At 30.4% G+C, this 19,237-nt stretch overlaps 2 protein-coding genes across 5 annotated transcripts; one reads left to right on the top strand and one right to left on the bottom strand.

Moving 5' to 3' along the window:
• Positions 1-979: 979 nt before the first annotated feature.
• Positions 980-3,681, top strand: LOC8277875 (trans-cinnamate:CoA ligase, peroxisomal). Its single transcript, XM_048373524.1, has 2 exons — positions 980-1,777; positions 1,880-3,681. Exons 1-2 carry the CDS (start codon positions 1,580-1,582, stop codon positions 3,485-3,487), a joined length of 1,806 nt encoding a protein of 601 aa, XP_048229481.1. The 5' UTR covers positions 980-1,579; the 3' UTR covers positions 3,488-3,681.
• An 8,472-nt stretch (positions 3,682-12,153) lies between these two features.
• LOC8277861 lies at positions 12,154-17,925 on the bottom strand. 4 transcript variants are annotated; one of them, XM_025158613.2, is made up of 4 exons: positions 17,768-17,925; positions 14,987-15,916; positions 12,602-12,859; positions 12,154-12,505 (listed from the first exon to the last, which is right to left on the bottom strand). In XM_025158613.2, exons 2-4 carry the CDS (start codon positions 15,902-15,904, stop codon positions 12,455-12,457), a joined length of 1,227 nt encoding a protein of 408 aa, XP_025014381.1. In that variant the 5' UTR covers positions 15,905-15,916; positions 17,768-17,925; the 3' UTR covers positions 12,154-12,454. The 4 variants fall into 4 exon arrangements, with proteins under 4 accessions (XP_025014381.1, XP_025014380.1, XP_015579062.1 ...); XM_025158612.2 differs by having other exon boundaries at positions 12,154-12,859; positions 14,987-15,905; positions 17,768-17,923; XM_015723576.3 differs by having other exon boundaries at positions 12,154-12,859; positions 17,768-17,921.
• Positions 17,926-19,237: the final 1,312 nt, after the last annotated feature.

Raw genomic sequence — 19,237 nt, forward strand, 5'->3', positions numbered from 1 at the left:
CTAGTTGCAGCGAACATGCGCTGCCCCTCCTTTGTTAAGTTAGCTTGCAACTAAACCTCCCTGACTTAATTCGTGCTGAAAGCCAATTAATTAATAAGAGGGACCCTAAAGTTTGAACCATTTAAAAAAAAAAAAAAAAAAAAAAAAGAAGAGAAAATTAGAGAAATCATGTCCTTTTAATAAATTAGTTAATAAATGTTACTGTATTAATAAAATTATCATTTATTTATATGAAATATCTTTTTAACAACATAATATTTTTAAAAATTCAGTAAAGTAGTCTCGTAATTTCTGAAGAAGGAATGCCTCCTCAAAAAATAGGTCATAGTCACGGGACTCAGATGACTGTTTAAGAATATAAATCTCAATATAGAAACTGGCATCCATTCCTTGTTAAAAGATCAAAAAAAGTTGGTGATTTAGTAATAGAGAGACCGGTCACCAAGACATACTCTTTACTTACATGATATATTTTTCTCTTTTTATGTATGAAATATACCAAAAAAATTAATGTTATTACGTTTTTTTCAGAAAAAGTAATAATATTATTATGGTAATATATTATATTTTTTGCTACAGATCTTCTAAAAAAAATCATATATTTACTACAGTATTTTTTATATATTTTTTCCTAAAAAAATTATATCATTCCAAAGAACCGCTGGATCTAGAACCTCAAACTTACTGTTGAAAATCCCATGAAAAGTTTTACTATCACTCCATAATTCATTAGAAAGAGATACATATATATATATATATATATATATATATATATATATATATCATAATAAAGGGCCTTTGAATCATAAAGAGGAAGAGTGATTGGTTATGTGGCACAACCCTTTTTCTATTGTGACCACAAAAGCCCTCACAAGCCAACAAATTAACAACCCAGAAAAGAAAAAAAATCATCACAATAAAATTAGGTAGACGAAGCAACAGTGTGAATAATGAGCCTAATTTGTAAGTGGAGAAGACAAGGTGACCAAAGGTTGTGGGACTCTGCTTATATATATATAATTTGTGTACACATCAAACAAACAAATGGTGGTTAATTCTTTTTTTTTTTTTTTTTGGTTATTTCTCTTAATTTTATTTTGCATATAGTTTTTATTGGAACGCAACAAAAGGTGGTGGTTACATGAGCATGTAATGGTTTAAGTGGCAAAGTCAAGCAGCCCGGCCCACAATGTGAAAACCATTAAAAGCCTTCCATTTCTTTCAAGGAAAAGAAAAAGAAAAAAAAAAAAAAAAGGAAAGGAAAGTAAAGGAAAGCCATGAATTTGAGTATAAGGTCAATAGTCTATGTTCAAATTCTCAAGTGTGTTTTATTATATGTGTAAATATCTTAGCAATTTCCCTTTCATTTTCCACACTTTTAACTATAATGCCATTTATTTCCAACTCACCCACCCAACTCAGCTCCCTATTTAAAACCTCCATTTCCTTCAACCATTTTCACGTACATCAAAGAGCTACGCCCAAAATAAATGCTCATTCCCTTCTCCTTCTTTATTTTTGTTTCTAACCTCTTTCTTCTTCTGTCTTCAAACAAGAACAGCCTTGTAAGTTTTAGACAATGGATAGACTTCCAAAATGTGAAGCAAATTATGTTCCTCTCACCCCATTAACCTTCTGGAAAAGAGCTGCTGCGGTTTATGCCAACCGTACCTCGGTTATATACGAGCGCATCCGCTTCACTTGGGGCCAAACTTCCGACCGCTGTTGTCGCCTTGCCTCCTCTCTTCGTTCCTTAAACATTATGAAGAACGATGTTGTAAGTTTCTTTTCATACTATCAGAGCTATTGAAAGTACTTATCTTTGTTTTATAAAATCAGTATTAATAGTCATAGTATGTTTGCTTTTTTTGTTGTGTAGGTTTCTGTCTTGGCTCCAAATGTTCCTGCTATGTACGAGATGCACTTTGCGGTACCTATGACAGGAGCAATCCTCAACACCATCAATACCAGACTTGATGCCAAAACTATTGCCACCATTCTGCGCCACTCGGAAGCGAAGGTCTTCTTTGTTGATTATGAATATGTTCCTCTGGCACGGGAGGCCCTCCGGTTACTGATGGATCTTGTTTCATCTGAAGCTAGTTTTCCATTGGTCATTGTCATTGATGACATTGACTCACCCACCGGAATCCGGCTAGGCGAGTTGGAGTATGAACACCTTATTCACAGGGGCAATCCTAATTATGTCCCTGAAGATATTCAAGATGAATGGGCTCCAATAGCCTTGAACTATACTTCTGGTACAACTTCAGAGCCTAAAGGAGTTGTGTACAGCCACAGAGGTGCTTACCTTAGCACTCTTAGCCTAATTCTTGGCTGGGAAATGGGAAATGAGCCTGTCTATCTTTGGTCTCTCCCTATGTTCCACTGCAATGGTTGGACATTCACATGGGGAGTCGCTGCACGTGGAGGTACCAATGTCTGCCTCCGCAACACCACCGCTTACCACATGTATCGTAATATTAATGAACATAAGGTGACGCACATGTGTTGTGCACCTATTGTCTTCAACATCCTTCTTGATGCAAAACCTCACGAGCGCCGCCCAATATCTTCCCCTGTTCAGGTCCTCACTGGTGGTGCACCACCACCAGCTTCACTCCTCGAGAAGATAGAGCCATTAGGATTCCATGTAACACATGCCTACGGCCTAACGGAGGCCACAGGACCAGCACTGGTCTGCGAGTGGCAAAGGAAATGGAACCAGCTACCAAAAGATGACCAAGCAAAACTGAAAGCAAGACAGGGAGTCAGCATACTAACACTAGCGGACGTAGACGTGAAGGATCTCAACACAATGGCAAGTGTTCCTAGAGATGGAAAAACAATGGGGGAGATTGTGCTAAGAGGAAGTAGCATAATGAAAGGGTACTTCAAAGATCCAAATGCAACATCAAAAGCATTCAAGAACGGTTGGTTCGCGACAGGGGATGTTGGAGTAATTCATCCAGATGGGTACCTAGAAATTAAGGATAGATCAAAAGATGTTATAATATCAGGTGGTGAAAATATAAGCAGTGTGGAATTGGAATCTGTATTATACAGACATCCAAGAATTCTTGAAGCAGCTGTTGTAGCAATGCCACATCCAACATGGGGAGAAAGTCCATGTGCATTCGTTGCCACAAACAACAGCGCAGAGGGCCAAACTGATGATGTCACAGAAGATGATATTATAGCATTTTGCAGGAAAAATCTCCCAAGATTTATGATTCCAAAGAAGGTGGAGTTCCTGCCGGAGTTACCAAAGACAGCAACTGGAAAAATTCAGAAAAACCAGTTAAGGGTTCTGGCAAAGACTATTAAGGTATCTAATGAAGATAATAATAATAAGTCCAAGAACAGCAGGAATCTGCCCAGCAGAAAGAACGGCAAATCTTCTGATCAAGTTGCCCAAGTCAATAAGGAAATAGAAGGATATGTTGCTCATCCTCATGAACATGTTCTTGCTATGTCACGTCTTTGATGTTGTTATTTAATTTAATCTTATTCTAGTAGTTAAAGACTTATACTTCCAATAAGGTTGTGCATGTATAGAGAGAGAATTTCACGTCGTCTTTTAATTGTTAATTAGTTAACTTGTTTCTAAGAGATTAAGATACAACTGCTCTTTTCCTTTATTATGAGATAATCAACTGCTGCTACTTTTGTTCCTTTTTATTTTTGCATGTTGACAATTTGCTTATTATTATTATTATAAGATATTGGGTTTTTTAAAGTTCTCTCCAGCAATTGTTAAATCTTTATATATTTAATTGACTTGGTATCATATGCATTCTTTCTTTTCTTCTACTCGTTCGCTTCCTTTCTTCCTTTTCCTTTCCTCTGTTTTTCTCGACGAGATTTGACCATTAAATTTAGGACGGGAATGAGAAACTTATATCCTTTCTAGGAAAATTTGTATATGTGATTGGTGTATGTTACAATTTATATACTAAACTAATAGATAACAGATACATATTTATTAGTTTAAAATGATAAAATTTGTATTAGTCATCTAATACTAAAGTATAAAATACTCGTTTATACATATAAATTATCTAATACTAAAATGTAAAATACTCATATATACATGTCGTTGTTCTATTAGTTATTTTGTATATATCAAGCCTAGGGAGAAATTTCTCTCCTTTTTAATCTATGTAAGATTCTTATATAGACTTAGTGTATATACCACAATTAATAGTAGAATGTCACGTATGTTTATGTGTTTTATACTTTTGTATTGGATGATTGACACATACTTATTATTTCAAACTAAAGAATATGTGTCAATCATCTATCGATTTAATGTATAGGTGGGGATATATAATAAGCCTAAGCAACAAAATTTTTTAATCCATTAGTAAAATAAACATAATAATACTGGAAATTCTCAGCTTAGAACCGGTTAAGAATATATATATATATATGTATATAAAGTTATGAGATCTATTTTTTGATATGTATGTTTAATTTTTGACACATAAAATATATGTTTTGACACGTATACTTACTTTTAATACATGTGATTCAAGCTTATGTGCAATTTAATAATTTCTCTATTAATTTATTAACTCATAACTTCCATTCAACTATAGTCGAGAGGAAATAAGTCTCAGCAGACACTAAAAGGGAAGCTTAGAGACAGAATTCAAATAGTTGAATAGAGGAGTACGTGGGGGGTGAAGTAAAGATAACTCTAGCAATATAGACCGGACCTGCTTCCCATTCATTATTTTATAAGGATGTTCTTCGGTTTGTCAATAGGACGGTCCCGAAGTACCCAACGAATCGTGGATCGCTAAATGCTTAACAGAAGCCCGTTCCTTCGGATCGCCTCACCAACATGCCGAAAACCATGACTCGGGGGACAGAACCCGTTCCTAGAGAAAGCATGAAGCTTGATGGCTGAACCACGCCCAAGGCGAAGAGTGCCCTAGGGGCCGACCCGACACCGACTGGCAAATACGTTACTTTCCTAATTAAACACTGACTTTAATCTTAGAAAATAATATACTAATTATATTTTAATATTATATTCAATAATAAATTAATTTTTTAATTATACAATAAAAATTTAATTCTAAAAAATAATGATATCAAGTATATTGATATATTCATTTATATAATATTATAATTAATTGATATATAATTTTTAAATTATTACATTAAAAATATTATAAAATTTTAAAAATTAAGGACATTTAAAAAATAGTTAACTTGCTATTATTTTTTAAAATTTTATAAATCAAATACTAAATATAAATTTTTTTATTAAATTATATTTATCAACTTAATTTGATTATTATGCAATGCATGCGTAAATAACTTGTATATATAAATATTAAAAAAATAAGAGAAATGTGTAAAAAGAACACCATTCTATAATTTCAAATAAAAAAATTATATAAAAAGTAAAAAGAATTAATAAATAAGAGTTCTTCTACATTTAGTCTATCTGTAGTCGACTCCTCTCTCACCTCTAACAAAGCAAAACTCCTCAGTTTTTCCTCTTTCTTCCCTTTGATTTCTTTTTCTTTTTTCTTTTTTCTTTTTACTTCATTATAATTATCACATTTGTCAAAGATTTTAAAAGTTGTTGACATTATATTTGTGCGTGGCTTTGTCGTCTCTTGCTAATTTCTTTTAAACATTGGGTTGCTAATGGAGACAGTAGCACGGGAGTACGACGTACACTTGTTTTTCATTTTCTAGCCAAATGGAAATTTTTAATTCGAAATGCAATTTCATTTGCTGTTATATATATTGTTATTACCGGAATTTTTCACACATAATAATGCTCCTATAGCAAATGCACAGAAATAAATTACTTTTTTAATTTATTTTTTTTAGTACTACATTTATTATTTATATTTTACCTCAATAGTATATGTAAGTGGCGATTTCACCCAAGTGTTTTTAACAACTACGATACTACAAAACTTTTTAATCTAATAGGAGCAGACTAACTAATTATAGAAACTAGCACGAAGACGGGAGTTGCCATCCGAGTAATTTTTCGTGACATTTTTATTAATTGAATGGTATTTTTCAATTCTATAAAGGAATTTTGCTACGTCTAGAGATGAATTTGGAAGCCAACTTCCTTATTTTTGTATATTATCATTTTTAATTTTATTATTTAATGGACTAATCCCTATAAATTTAATAATTTATATTTTCTAAGCAAATATTACAACATATGAGATCCACTTAAGTCCAGCCCATTTTAATTAATATCAATCCCAATTTAGAAGTTGTTAGTGTAATTTAACTATTTAATTATATATAGATGTCCATCTAGTATAGCTCAATTACAAATTTTATTTTTCAATTATTAGACCTTTTAACATAATAGACTATTCTTTTTACATATTGAGACCCAATTTAATGACCTTATTCTAAGTGAGCCCATTTATTAACTAAAGTATAACAAAAGTTCACTAAGTCTATATAAATTTTAATTTAAGTCAAATATGCCATCTTATTAATCTAATGGACTACTATTTTATGTCAAGGTCTAGTTTTAAGATCTAATATCTATATGTCCAAATTTAATTAAGCAATAAAATATTCAAGTGTTTAGCATATATTCAAAATAAAATAAAAAAATAAAAGTAAAAAATTAAATCTAGCTATTACAATCCTCATACAACTAAAGAAATCAAAGAAAAACAACTAAATTAAGTTACAAAGTGCAGAAATTGCCAAAAAAAAAGGGATAAAATCCGAATTTATGTCAAACTTTGGAGCCGAGCTGATTAGCCTTAGTCACCGAGCCGATCGGCTTAGCACTAAGTTGATCGGCCTTAAGGCCTAGTCTCAGTCAATTTTGCTGAGTTCTTCAAGTTCCCTTGCCCATAAGCTAATTTATATGAATAAAAGACAGAAAAAATGATTAATACATAAAATAAAGCGAAATAAAGATATAACTCCATTAAATAAAATATTACATAAAAAAATTAAAAAAAGAATAACAGATAAAAAAGACAGTAACTTCACATGGAAGATTCTAGATTCAACAATGTAACACTAAAAGACATATCAATCACATAATCAATATCATAAAAATAAACATCTAACATGTTACTCTAATAATTCAAATTATTAGTTCAAAATCTAATAGAGAACATGTTATCAGATTTCAAAACCCAGCAAAGATCATATTATCAGATTCCAAAATCCAGCATACATAGTCATGACATAAACATATTAATCCATCAATAACTCTAAATCTAATCACACAAATCATATAAAGCATTTGAGATCAACTCTAATCATGTTTCTAAAACGATAAAATCAAAGATAAAGAGGAGAATTGATGCTGATGATGTAGGCTTTTGGAACTCTTAGGTTATCACAATATTGTATTGATTTTCGGATTTTTAGAAATAATGAAATGGTAGAATCAAAAATTATATATGAATTCCGTATTTTTAGGTTTGATTAAGTGTTTGTTTGAGTGAAAAAAAGTTTTTTTGTTCTAAATAACTTTTATTTCAACAAAAAATAACTTTTTTCCTTTTTTGAAATTTCTTCGTTCTATCCTTTTTCTTTTAAATTTTTTCTTGTTCTAAATGTAATTTGAATATAAAAGAATCTGACATATTTATTTAAAAGAAAAACTTAAGAAATGAGAAGATTTTAGTGAAGTAAATTATATTTCTTAGAAAGTTTTTATTGCTATACATTATTAAATTAAATCAATTTTATACATAATAAATACAAAACCATGGATTCAACTCATATGATTCAAATTCAAACATGCAGTTCATGTGGTATTTAACTAATAAATTTATTTTACATTAATGATTGCATTGAAATAGGACAATTAATTACTTTAATGGGTCCTCTTCATTCCTCTATACCATCCTCTGCATCTTTAGAAAAAAAAAATCAAATTATTTACCAATAATATTCTTGAATTTGTAATTAAAAACATTAATTAACATAAAATTTTTCAATTTAGTCTCAAAATGGGCCCTAAATGAAAAATGTGAATTTTGAATAAAGTATATCATAGTGATTTTTTAAGAATTATTTTGATTAAAGAAAATGCCATTAAGCTTCTAGGTTTTAGTATTTATTAGTAAAAGATAATTGTTGTTTTGGTTTAAGTATTCTGTCAAATAGGTATATTATTTGGAGATGAATTTTGCTATGATCATTCTTTTTTTTAAAAAGAATACTATTCTTTGACAAAAAAATAGTATTCCAAGCGATAAAACGAAATGCATTAGCTCTATATAGAGTTTCAAATAATATTATGTGCAAGAATGGCTAAAGAAAAAGTAGAAAAGAAAAAAGTGTAAAAACATGATAATTAATTTTTAATTTTAAAATAAATAAAATATAATAAAAGTTACTAATATCTATAAGATTTAAAAAAAAAAAATGAAATAATTTATTAAAAATTATTAGAAAGTTATCAACTCTTCAAATTTCATTTATTTTAAAAAAATTCTATAGATATCTTTAAAAGCAGTAACCGATTTATAGTGGCATCACCAATTTGTTCCCAATACAACTCTTATTCATTCACTTTCATTATATATACACACAAAACATACATTCAATTCATGTGACTACTATTTAAATAACTCAAATTCACACACGTAATCCTCATTTAATTTATTGTTAACTAAATTATTAGCAGAGTGTCAATACAATAAATCCTTAATCCAATTATAATAAATAAGTAGTAGAAGAAGTCAATACAAGGGATGGATACTATCAACAATGATACTTCAAATTTGGGAATTTAATAAATAAGATTTAAGAATTGATGAATTAAAAACGTGCTAAGATTTATATAAGACTTGGATACATTAAGCCTTTCAAACCAAAAAGAAATCAGAGCAGGCAAAAATTGACCAAAAAGTATTGATAACCCGGGAATATCGATTTAATATAAAAAATAATAATAATTTTTTAAAAATTATTATGTGTCAAGTTCGAATTTTAAATATAATTAATTTATGAAAAAACACATAAAAAGAAAGGTGAGACTGAGTTTGACATAGATGTTTATGTTTTGAATTTCTCAAATGATGTAACCTTTGTGTTTAATAGAGAGTGGAAGGATTGAGACGCAGTCACTAAATATATTGATATAAGTTACATATAATAGCAATTGTTTTTTTAGTTGCTTACACGAAAAATAAAGCCTTTTTTTTTTATTTTTCTAAAGGTTTTTGATTCTATATGATATAACACGCGGATTTCCTGATCCCATAAAAAAATAGGCTTGTTTTCACATTTGTTATCATGATAAAAAAATTAAGTCTTCGAAAACAACAAGCAAGAATTTATCATTAAAGAAAAGAATAAATTTATTTATTTATTTTTTTTTTTTACTTCATCAAGATTTTTTTTTTTTTATTATTGTTGATTATCTTTTAAATCGGTGGTGTTCTTTTCTACTTTTCATTTACATCATTTTATTTTGATCAATAAATATATATATATTTTTAATCTATTTGTTTTTTTTTTCTTTGTTATTATTTTAAATTTTTCTTTTATGAAGTCTTTATACCCTTTGTGAAATTTTAATTTTTTTATAGCCGTATTTTTATAAGATATTTTAGAGTTAAAATATCAATAGGAAGAATTTTTTAATTGATATTCTTCCGATCATACTTATTTAAAAGCCAAACAGTTAAATTATGATTTAAAATAATTACTCAATAGAGCGAGCAGATGTTGGGCCGCAAATTAAAAAAACTTTGTTAACTTGATTGAAGAATAAGAATCTAAAATCTTACTATTCAAGTGAGATTTTTCTTTTATATTTTTTAAATTATCATGTTATTTATTTTCATTATTGATGAAGTTGTATATTATAATTCAATAAATGAAAGATCTATAATATATAATATAAGAAGATAAAAGAATAAATATTAATATATTTCCAGTTGTCTCGTAAAAGATCTTTAATTTTTGTTTTTAAAAAAAAAACTCATAAACTCAAAAGAATTCCTTGTATGACTATGGCAATCAATAAATATAAGATTTTATGAAACTAATACATGGCCTTTCATCCTCTAGCCAAACATAGAAGAACTTGTTAACAAGAACGTAAATGTTTTCAAAACTATGAAATAATACCAATAAAATATAATAACATGTATCATGGCTTATTACCATTATTATAGAAATAGTAAACTTCCACATATTGGTACATAGATGTGTTGTGACAGAACTCAAACTTCAATTTTTATTTTTCTTTCTTTTACTTCTAATAAGAATACCAATTAAGGCACTCCTTATTTAGTATATAGTTTAGAGCTAAAGCATCTAAATATATAAGGTTACCCTAAACTTGGCGTGCTTTTCATTAATATCCTTAGATTTTAAATTCTCCTTTAAAAATCTTTAAACTTCGGCTTTTCTACATTAGAAGTCCATTTTCATCTAATTTTAGTTCATCCTCATAGAATATAATATTGCATTCTTTAATGCTCTTTTCATGTTAAAATTCATTATTTTTATTCTTATCATATGTGGAAAAAAAAAAAATTTGAAAGAAAACTTTAAGCAAGTAAATTGAAATTTAATAACACATAACATCTAATAGCTTGACAAGCCAGTAAGGATGCTTGGCCCAATTAAAAAGGATCACTAAACTATAGAGAGAGGAGAATTCTTTAAAATACCTTAAAATTAATAATAAAATATCATTTTTACTGTATAAATTTTTTAAAAAAATATATTTTTTCTAATTTTTTAAATCTATAGTGTGATTATTTTTAATTATTTTTTTAATTGTTCTTGAATTATTTTTTGATTGTTTTATTCAAAAAAATTAAAGAAAAACAAAAAAAAACCAAAACCATAATTTTGAAAAAAAAGCTAAAAAAAACCGTACTTTTTGATATTTTAACACAATAAAAAAAATATCATAAATTTGACTAAAATAAAAAAAAAATACTTATTTTCTAAAGAAAGAGAAGTAAATAAAAAACAATGACAAAATGAACATTATAGTACAAAATTCACATGCAAAGATAGTGAAAACTATTCCCCAACCACATAGCTATTGGGAGGAGCAAAAGGACTGTTGTTAACACACAAATTAAAGAAGCAAACTAATGGCAGACAAATCCCAGAAAATATAAATGAGGAAAAGAGGTTCAACCAACTCAAGGAAATTTGACAAGAAGCAGAGAGAAACCCATTTTCAAAGTAACCTGCTATTGAGGCAAGGATAGGTGATAGAGGTCTGGATCTGCCTGTTGAGGAGAAAAGTTAGCCAAAACTATGCTTGCATGGCTGCTGCTGCAGGTGGTAAGTGGCAAGACTTAACATGTCTGCCACATGAGATGTGGCTTGTTCTTTGTTTATTTTCCACCTACAGATTGTTGCTTGGAGTGTTTGCCCCTTAAGAGCATTTGCTTGGATTTTCTTGGAAGGTCTGCCTTCAGGAAAATTATTACTTACAATAATCATAAATGGTAATAAGAACTAATTCAATATAAATGTTGTATCAATTGTTCTGAATTGTAAAATTATTTGTCAAGATTTCATTTATTCACATAAACTGGGGAATACAGGAAAATCTGGAATATTATGAATGCAGCTGCAAGTTAGAGAAGAGAAGAATTTACATATTAAGAGGGAAAAATATATCATCAGACACCTGTACTTGTATAATTTGTATTGGCTGCTAGTGATCTCTTTCAAGAGGACACAAGCTAAAATTCCTGCGAGAACACATCAAGCCAGGTGCAAGAAGATATTCGAGGGAAGGTCTGGACAGTTATTTAACAAGGATTGCAAAATGTAACAGCAAGATATCAATTTCATCTGTATATTGAGCATTCAAACTCTATGATTCATAAAATTTTCACTCTTCAACTTGCTGTAACTGTGTCTACTCATCTTACAATTCGGCTATTGATGTCAATAACACATTTGCCCCGTACTGACAAATAAAAGAACATTATATTGCCATTCATATGATTTTAATCATATGATAAAAAGAAAAATAGAAAACAATCTGTTGTAAAGAATCAAGTAAATTTCATCTGCAGTCGCTAACTTTAAGCATATTTCTCATCATAATATCTCTATCTTTATAATTGTATCACAAAGCTCCATGTATTTTAATTTTAGTATCACTAAAATCCTTTTAACTTGATTCCATTAAAATCCTACTAAAATATGATGCGACATCATACTATTATAAATTTTTGAAATTCATAAAAATATTAAATTTATGTCAAGCTATGATGCCACTCCATATCCGCGATGGATTTTTCTTGATACAAACTGAAACTAAAAAATTGTAAAGAGAAACATGCCTAAAGCGAATGACTGTGCGTAGCCTGAAAGAATCTAATATGACAAGATGGGTCAGAAAAGAATCTAATATGATAAGGGTATAAAGGAAAAGAAGAAAATCAAAGTTCTTGTCAACAAAACTTTTGCAGCGGAACTGGTGTTTGAGCACTCACGAAGTTGCGTATTCGAGTTTCATGCTAAATGAGATCTCTGGCACTTTCTGCTAAGAACAAGTGATTTATATTAAGACTTGGGTTTGTGCTTCCTCTGAAGCATGAGATGTTAAATTTGAAGTCTCTGTGGACTCTTTACCAACCTTGTTTGTTGTGTTGGTGGGTTTTCCATCACCGACATTTCCATCCTCATATGATTCTTCAATGTCTTTGTTTCCAGCGTCAGCATCAGCCTCAGCCTCAATGGGTTTATAAGTAATGTGGTTGGGATCCTCAGTGCCTTCTTCACTAGACTTATTGGCTGTATTAGCTTCTAGTGGCCCGAGCTTTGAATCAAGATCCCTGACTCTAAGGGTTAGAGATCTCGCGTCTCTAGTTGCATCTAGCTGACCAGAAGATGACTGTCATGAAACATCAAATGTTTTTACCTCTGGTTAGGAATTGTGGAGCAATTCATGTGTCAATAAATAAAAAAGACATAGTAACCACTGCATATCTATTAAAGAAATGAATTTCTATCAATGTTCATTTAGACATAACAATGCAGAAAGAAAAAAGGAAAAAGATACAATTCCTAAAAGGAAGTATTAATTCTAAAGAACACAAGACACCTCCAAAAATCTTACACTTCAAGCAAGGTTAGGTCGAAATCCAGAAGATGTAGACATGGTGCTTTTCCCATGTTTGTCTCCAAAAATCTTCCCAAGCATTTCAGTAGTATGTTTTATAGAATCCCCTCAGTAACAGAAATGGCAAAATACTTTTATAGATCCAGTCTTTTCATTCCTATATTGGAAATAACTCGTTAATATGAGTTTCACAACTGACCCACACTATTCAGGTTTATCAATAATGTTCATATTATTAACAAAATTCAAATGAAAAGAGATTAGGTAAAGCTCTTAGCATTTTTGTCAGTTTATCCATTGCAATTTTATTTCAATAAACTTTATCACACAACACGTTGCTGGTACCTTCACAAGGAAAGTAGCATTCACAATCTGTTTCCTTTTCTATAGTTATTCTGCAGATGAACAATTAATCATACTTGGGCCCTCATTTATCTAGTCCAACAAACGGAAAACTGTAACTCTTCTTAATTACCAACCCAGTTGCAAACAATGTGTCCAGAACTAATAGATGACATCCTAATTTACTTGTGGAAAAAAAACCATACTATCACACTTTATCCTTATGGTGGGAGTGTGGATACACAAAACACCAATCGTGCAAAGCATATGATGCCATCTACAATGTCCTATTAATTCCAACTGTTATAGTCAATCTCATGTCAAAATTTGGTTAGGTGGGCATAGACTACTTTCTATATTTTCTTACTTCCGTACATTTTAATAAATGGTTAAAGTCTTAATGAATTGATTGTGAATGCAATGATAGATTTCAACACCAGAGCTCCTGCTTTCTCCTTCCAGGTCATTAAGAAACCAAAACATAGGCACCTACTAGACAATGAAATGCTCAAAATGATCAAAAGAAAGATTTGGCAGATTCCAATAGACAAACTATTCATGTTTTGATATCTAAGATAACTTTTAAGTAGATATAGATCTTCCTAAAGAAATTGCCTTCTCTATGTGGCAGTCAGCCATATAAGATGTCAGGATATATTATTTACGATATTCGGAAAGGGGACATGACAAACACAACAATGATGATAAAATGAGAAAGAAAGAGACACAAAGTTTAACATGGTTCAGCTTTGCCTACGTCTGCAAGGACACTCACTAGTGATGTTAAAAGTGAAATACGAATGTCTCAATTTCACTACCCAATGCCCAATTACACCCTTTCTCATAACAAACTCTCAAATATCAATAACATATGTCTCAAACTCCTAAATGCTCATAAGAGCTATTGTTGTTTTTCTTAGGATGATTTTACAAATGACAAAAACCATGCCAATTTAGAGGCATGTTCAAGTTAATGGATGGTGCAGATTGTCCAACAGAAATATAAAAAAGAATTGCTAAAATATCATAAAGAATTGCTATTTCAAGAAGGCAATTCTTTGTCATCCACTTTTTTTCCCAATCTTCTTTTAATTAATTTATGGCTGAAAAAGTCATGCATTAACAGTCAAATACAGAATCAATGAACTATCATGAACTCATTATGACTCCCCATGCTTTTAGCACCCGAAAATGCATCAAAATGTTTTGTGTGTTTAGTTCTCACCGGTCCAAGATCACTTAAGTGGTACCACAGTAAACAGAACGGAATTAGTACTTATGGCTAATGACTCTAGGCAGAGTAATAAATAGTAAGTGGGTTAAGACTAGATTCAAGAGAAAAAGTAAGGGGTTTTATGTAATCACAGCATGGGTTTAAAATAAAAAGAGAAAAGAAATACAAGAAGCTCAAATAGTGCTTCTAGAATTCCAGAAACAGGGGACAGGTTACAACTCTTATCTTAAGCCAGTTGCACATAGATTATGCTATTATTTCAACTATTATGCAATTAAAAGGATCAATTAAAGTACAAAATATATGATCAATCTGTTACTCACCTGCACTATTTGATCCACCCGTTGTTTCAAATCCTCCTCAGATGCTCCCTTGTGGATATTTTTAAGTGCACATACCAAGTGTAACTGGAGGTCATCCGAACAATGCTTCTGAATCATATGCCGTGCTATAGTGGATTGACAGCCCACAGCATAGAAAGGACAGTTCACAAGCTTCATTGGACAGACAGTTATACAATGCCTGTCCATTTCACGTCTCATGATGTTATCTGAGCACTTCTGTTCACATGGGATTATCTTAAAAGGACAAATGGAATCATGGTTCTCCAAATGGCTTGCACAAAAGATTGCGTTACATCCCTCATTTCTGCAGTTCATAGACCTGAAGTTGCAGTTGACAACATGCCTGGCTAGCTCTTCGGCAGTGTTGAATTTCTTGTCACAGTGAAATGTGTTCTTGAAGTCTACATTCTTAACCAGAGTCTGGGCAACTAATTCTCTCCTATCCATCAACCAAAACCCATTTATTTCCATCTCTTGTGCAAAATCATCTACATTGTCTTCTCTCTTTTCACTCAATAGCCACCCTGAAACCCGACTAAAGAAATTCCTCTTTGAACTTGCAAAATCGTCAACAAAATCAGCAATAATATCATAAGGGTGGTCAGATACCTCTGTATTTGGACCATCTTCCAAGATAATAGATTCAGCAACAAAACTTTCACTTCGCTGAGTGAGATAGTCTATCATTTCTTTTCTCAAGTCAACAGCCACTGAAGCAGGGGACCTGAATATACCACCTGTTGTGTTGTCAACACAAGCTGCTGCTAATCCAGGCAGGAGCACTTGAGCTATTTTGTGAACAATTTCTGCATCATAAAGGTCACAATGAAATGAAGGGCATCCCTCTTTTCCATCTTCAATTTTCTCTTTTTCTGGAACAAGTTCCACATCTTCCATGCTGAAAGACACCTAAAGTAAATCTGTTCGATGAGTTTTTGTCACCTCTTAAAAATGCATCCAGAATCAGCACCAAGTGAATATATGTTTAATTAGGAAAGAGCAACTTTAATTTCAATCTGATATTTTAGTAAAAGCCATTACAATCATGTGCGAGCTTTTACCCTAGCCCACTTCCCTTCCTTTATGTATAAATAGAAGAGAGACGAACAAAAGAACCTTTAAGAAAGCCCCTATAATACAAGAATTACTATTTCATTAACCCCCTCAAATGTCTGAATTTGCACTTTATAGAGGCAAGTGAGTATACTTAAATCTTATCCTTGCTATCCTACTTTCAGTCTTTCCAGTGTAAATAATTTAAGGTGAAACAATAGTCTGACAAACACAAAAATTATTATAAATAACTAACAAAAAAACAAATATCAATCTATTGGCTTTCTAGCTAAAATGGTTTTTTCTAAGGTGAAATTGTTCAATCTGAACTTATGCTGAACCAGAAGTAGGTATGAGGACTTTTGATAACTAAGTGAGACCCCCAACCTACTTAAGTTTCATTATAAAACTACAAGGCCAAAGCCAAGCTCGGTAGGAAGGTGGAGCACTCAGTAGCCTTGCTCTATATCAAGTGATATTTAAATTTTCTTAGTAGTGCTTCCACCGCTTCCAATGTTCTTTCTCAAAACCTTTTCATAGTGGACGCCATCTTTTCTTTTGTTGTCACTGAAAAATCATTCTAATAACCTATATATATTCATAATAATATATCATGGATTCTAGAAGCCACATAATTGTGCTTTTTAAACACTCACATAGTGACCAAAAAAAGACAACATGTTAGTCAAGCATATATATTTATCTACTCCATGCTTTACAATTTTATTTTTACCAATGGGACTAACCATTCTGCAAAAGTGCTACATTTCTAAATTATAGCAAAATGTTCAAATTTTCATGGACAGTGGGCAACTAGCTTTAGAATCCCACAAAATTTTCATCTGTAGTTGATGGATCCACCAACACCAGTAATCTATTTCCTTAAAATCCCAAATCCCAATTAATCAAACCTACAACCTTATTATTTTTTTTTTTCTATGCAATGCATTAGAAGTTCTTTAAAGAAACAATGTATATATTGAAAAGAAAAATGGAAAGAAAGCTTGAATTTACCTGGTAAAATGGTTAATAGATCTGAACAGTTACTGAAATGCAAAATAGGAATAGGAATACCACCGCAACATCAACAAAAGAATTAAAAATCCATTTTCCACTTCTTCGTAAGAAGAGGATGATAGGAAAAGCAAATGAAAAACACCAGAGGAAACATGAAAATTTAGATCAAAAGTGAAAATTTTCAATTTTACTACAACTGACAATCACATTAGGAACCCGTGAGCCAAATCTAATTCAAGATCAATCTCTATCAGGCAAATGATTTTTCAGAAGCAAAAACCAGTTTCAACTTCCAAAATACTACTTCTTTTTTAAAAATGAAATATACAACAAGTTCAAACAAAAAGCAAAACCTCCTTTAAAAAAAAAGAATGAATTTTTTTCATAAATTTATAGATAATACCTATTATCCAATAACCAGATAAAATTGAAACCAGCATTTGATAAGAAAATAAGAAAAAGCAAACATAAAACCATCAATACACATCAACCGATGTAGCCAACGGATTCCATTAAAAGATCAGCTACGAAATATGAATAAATCATTCAAATGAAAGATAACCCATTTCAGATTATCATATTTCTAAACTAAAACGTATAAAAACTGATAAACTACATAGAATTTTAAACAAACTTGAAAATTAATAGATCATGAAAGAAAGGAAGGAAGGAAGGAAGGAAGGCACATACCAACAACTAAAATAATATTTGCAATGCAGAGTATTGGAAAAGAATCGAGTTGAATGGAATGGTGAGAATGGTCAATTTGGCATTTGAAATTAAAGCCCTTCTGTAGAGCAAGCTGTAAAGATCAAAAAGGCAAGTTCTTGGCCAAAAAAAGTTGGCGGTTTGAATATAAATATCCAAGTTTGGTCCGGATCCGGATCATACGATTCGGACTCTACGCTCTGGCTTTTGTGTCATGTTAACGATATTAACGATCACATATTTTCATTTCATTTATGTCATATAAAATATCAAAAAAATAATAACCTTTTCAAGGAGGAAAAAGAAAAGAATTCTCCAAGAAAAAAATGAAAAAATAAAAAAACTCTTAAGAACATACAAATAGATTAATCAAATAGGATTAATATACATATTTTTTAAGAATAATTAATTATTGTAATATATAAAAATTATTTATGATTAAGTGAATAAAGTATTATATAAAAATTATTTATGATTAAGTGAATAAAGCATTAGATATTGTTATTTATCATTTTTTATTTTATTTGAAGAGTAAATTCCTAATTAAAATACATTTGAATTAAAAAAATTAATTGCCAAAATAGAATGTTTTAGCATTTCTTTTTTTAAAATTTCATTTGATAATTCACATTACGAATTAAATTATTTATTTCTAAATAATTTGTAATTTGTCCATTTTTTACAGACTCTCTCTCTTAAAAGGTAATTTGCTCCTTGAATTTGGGCCTGACGTCCAATTAGCTTAAATTTTTAAATTTTGGGCCATTTGCACTATTATTTGGCAAAATTAGCTAAAAAACACAGTTTTTCATCTTGGTTGCTAGTGTGAGATTCAAATGCTTAGTAAAGTGCATGAAACTACATTACTTAACTTTTTTAATAAAGAAATTTAGTTAAAAAGACATAGAATAAATTGGCAGAATTTCCTAAATCCACTTTTTTCCTAAGCTCCTTTTGTCCCTCTTTTTTTTGGGCAACAAAATCAAATCCCTAAAATTTGACGTAAAAAAATCGAGCAAAAATAAAGTTTTTAAATGAAACAAATTGTGAAATCTCTATAGTGTATTACTCAAGAGAGGGCATTGTGAGCTGAGAAGCACGAAACTAGTTGTATTTCAAGCTAATGTTTCTGCAATCAAGTGAGAAATTGTGACTTAAACTATATCTTTGTCTTTTTGAAAACCTACGGCAATGTTTATTTGTAGAGAATTTTTTCTATTTTTATTTCTAGTTTTTAAAGAAAATGAAAGCTTTTCATTTTCATAGTAAATTTGTAAAATTTGTAAAACATGTTTACTTTATAAAAAATATTTTATTTTCTATTTAGGTAATATTTTAAGTATAAAGAGTAGACTTGGAAGAAATAAAGTGAAAACTCCTTGTGTGCGTTTGAAAACAAGTGACTTCTTATATAAAGAAAAATATATAAAACATATTAAACTTGTTTTTAAA

This window comes from Ricinus communis, chromosome 5 (genome assembly GCF_019578655.1).
Source record: "Ricinus communis isolate WT05 ecotype wild-type chromosome 5, ASM1957865v1, whole genome shotgun sequence".
Classification (NCBI taxonomy): Eukaryota; Viridiplantae; Streptophyta; class Magnoliopsida; order Malpighiales; family Euphorbiaceae; genus Ricinus; species Ricinus communis.

Coding starts and splice junctions, on each gene's coding strand:
- LOC8277861 (XM_025158612.2), bottom strand. CDS start 15,904: ATGGAAGATGTGGAACTTGTTCCAGAAAAAGAGAAAATTGAAGATGGA. Junction 12,860..14,986: donor GGGTGGATCAAATAGTGCAG/GTGAGTAACAGA, acceptor GTTTCATGACAG/TCATCTTCTGGTCAGCTAGA.
- LOC8277875 (XM_048373524.1), top strand. CDS start 1,580: ATGGATAGACTTCCAAAATGTGAAGCAAATTATGTTCCTCTCACCCCA. Junction 1,778..1,879: donor ACATTATGAAGAACGATGTT/GTAAGTTTCTTT, acceptor TTTGTTGTGTAG/GTTTCTGTCTTGGCTCCAAA.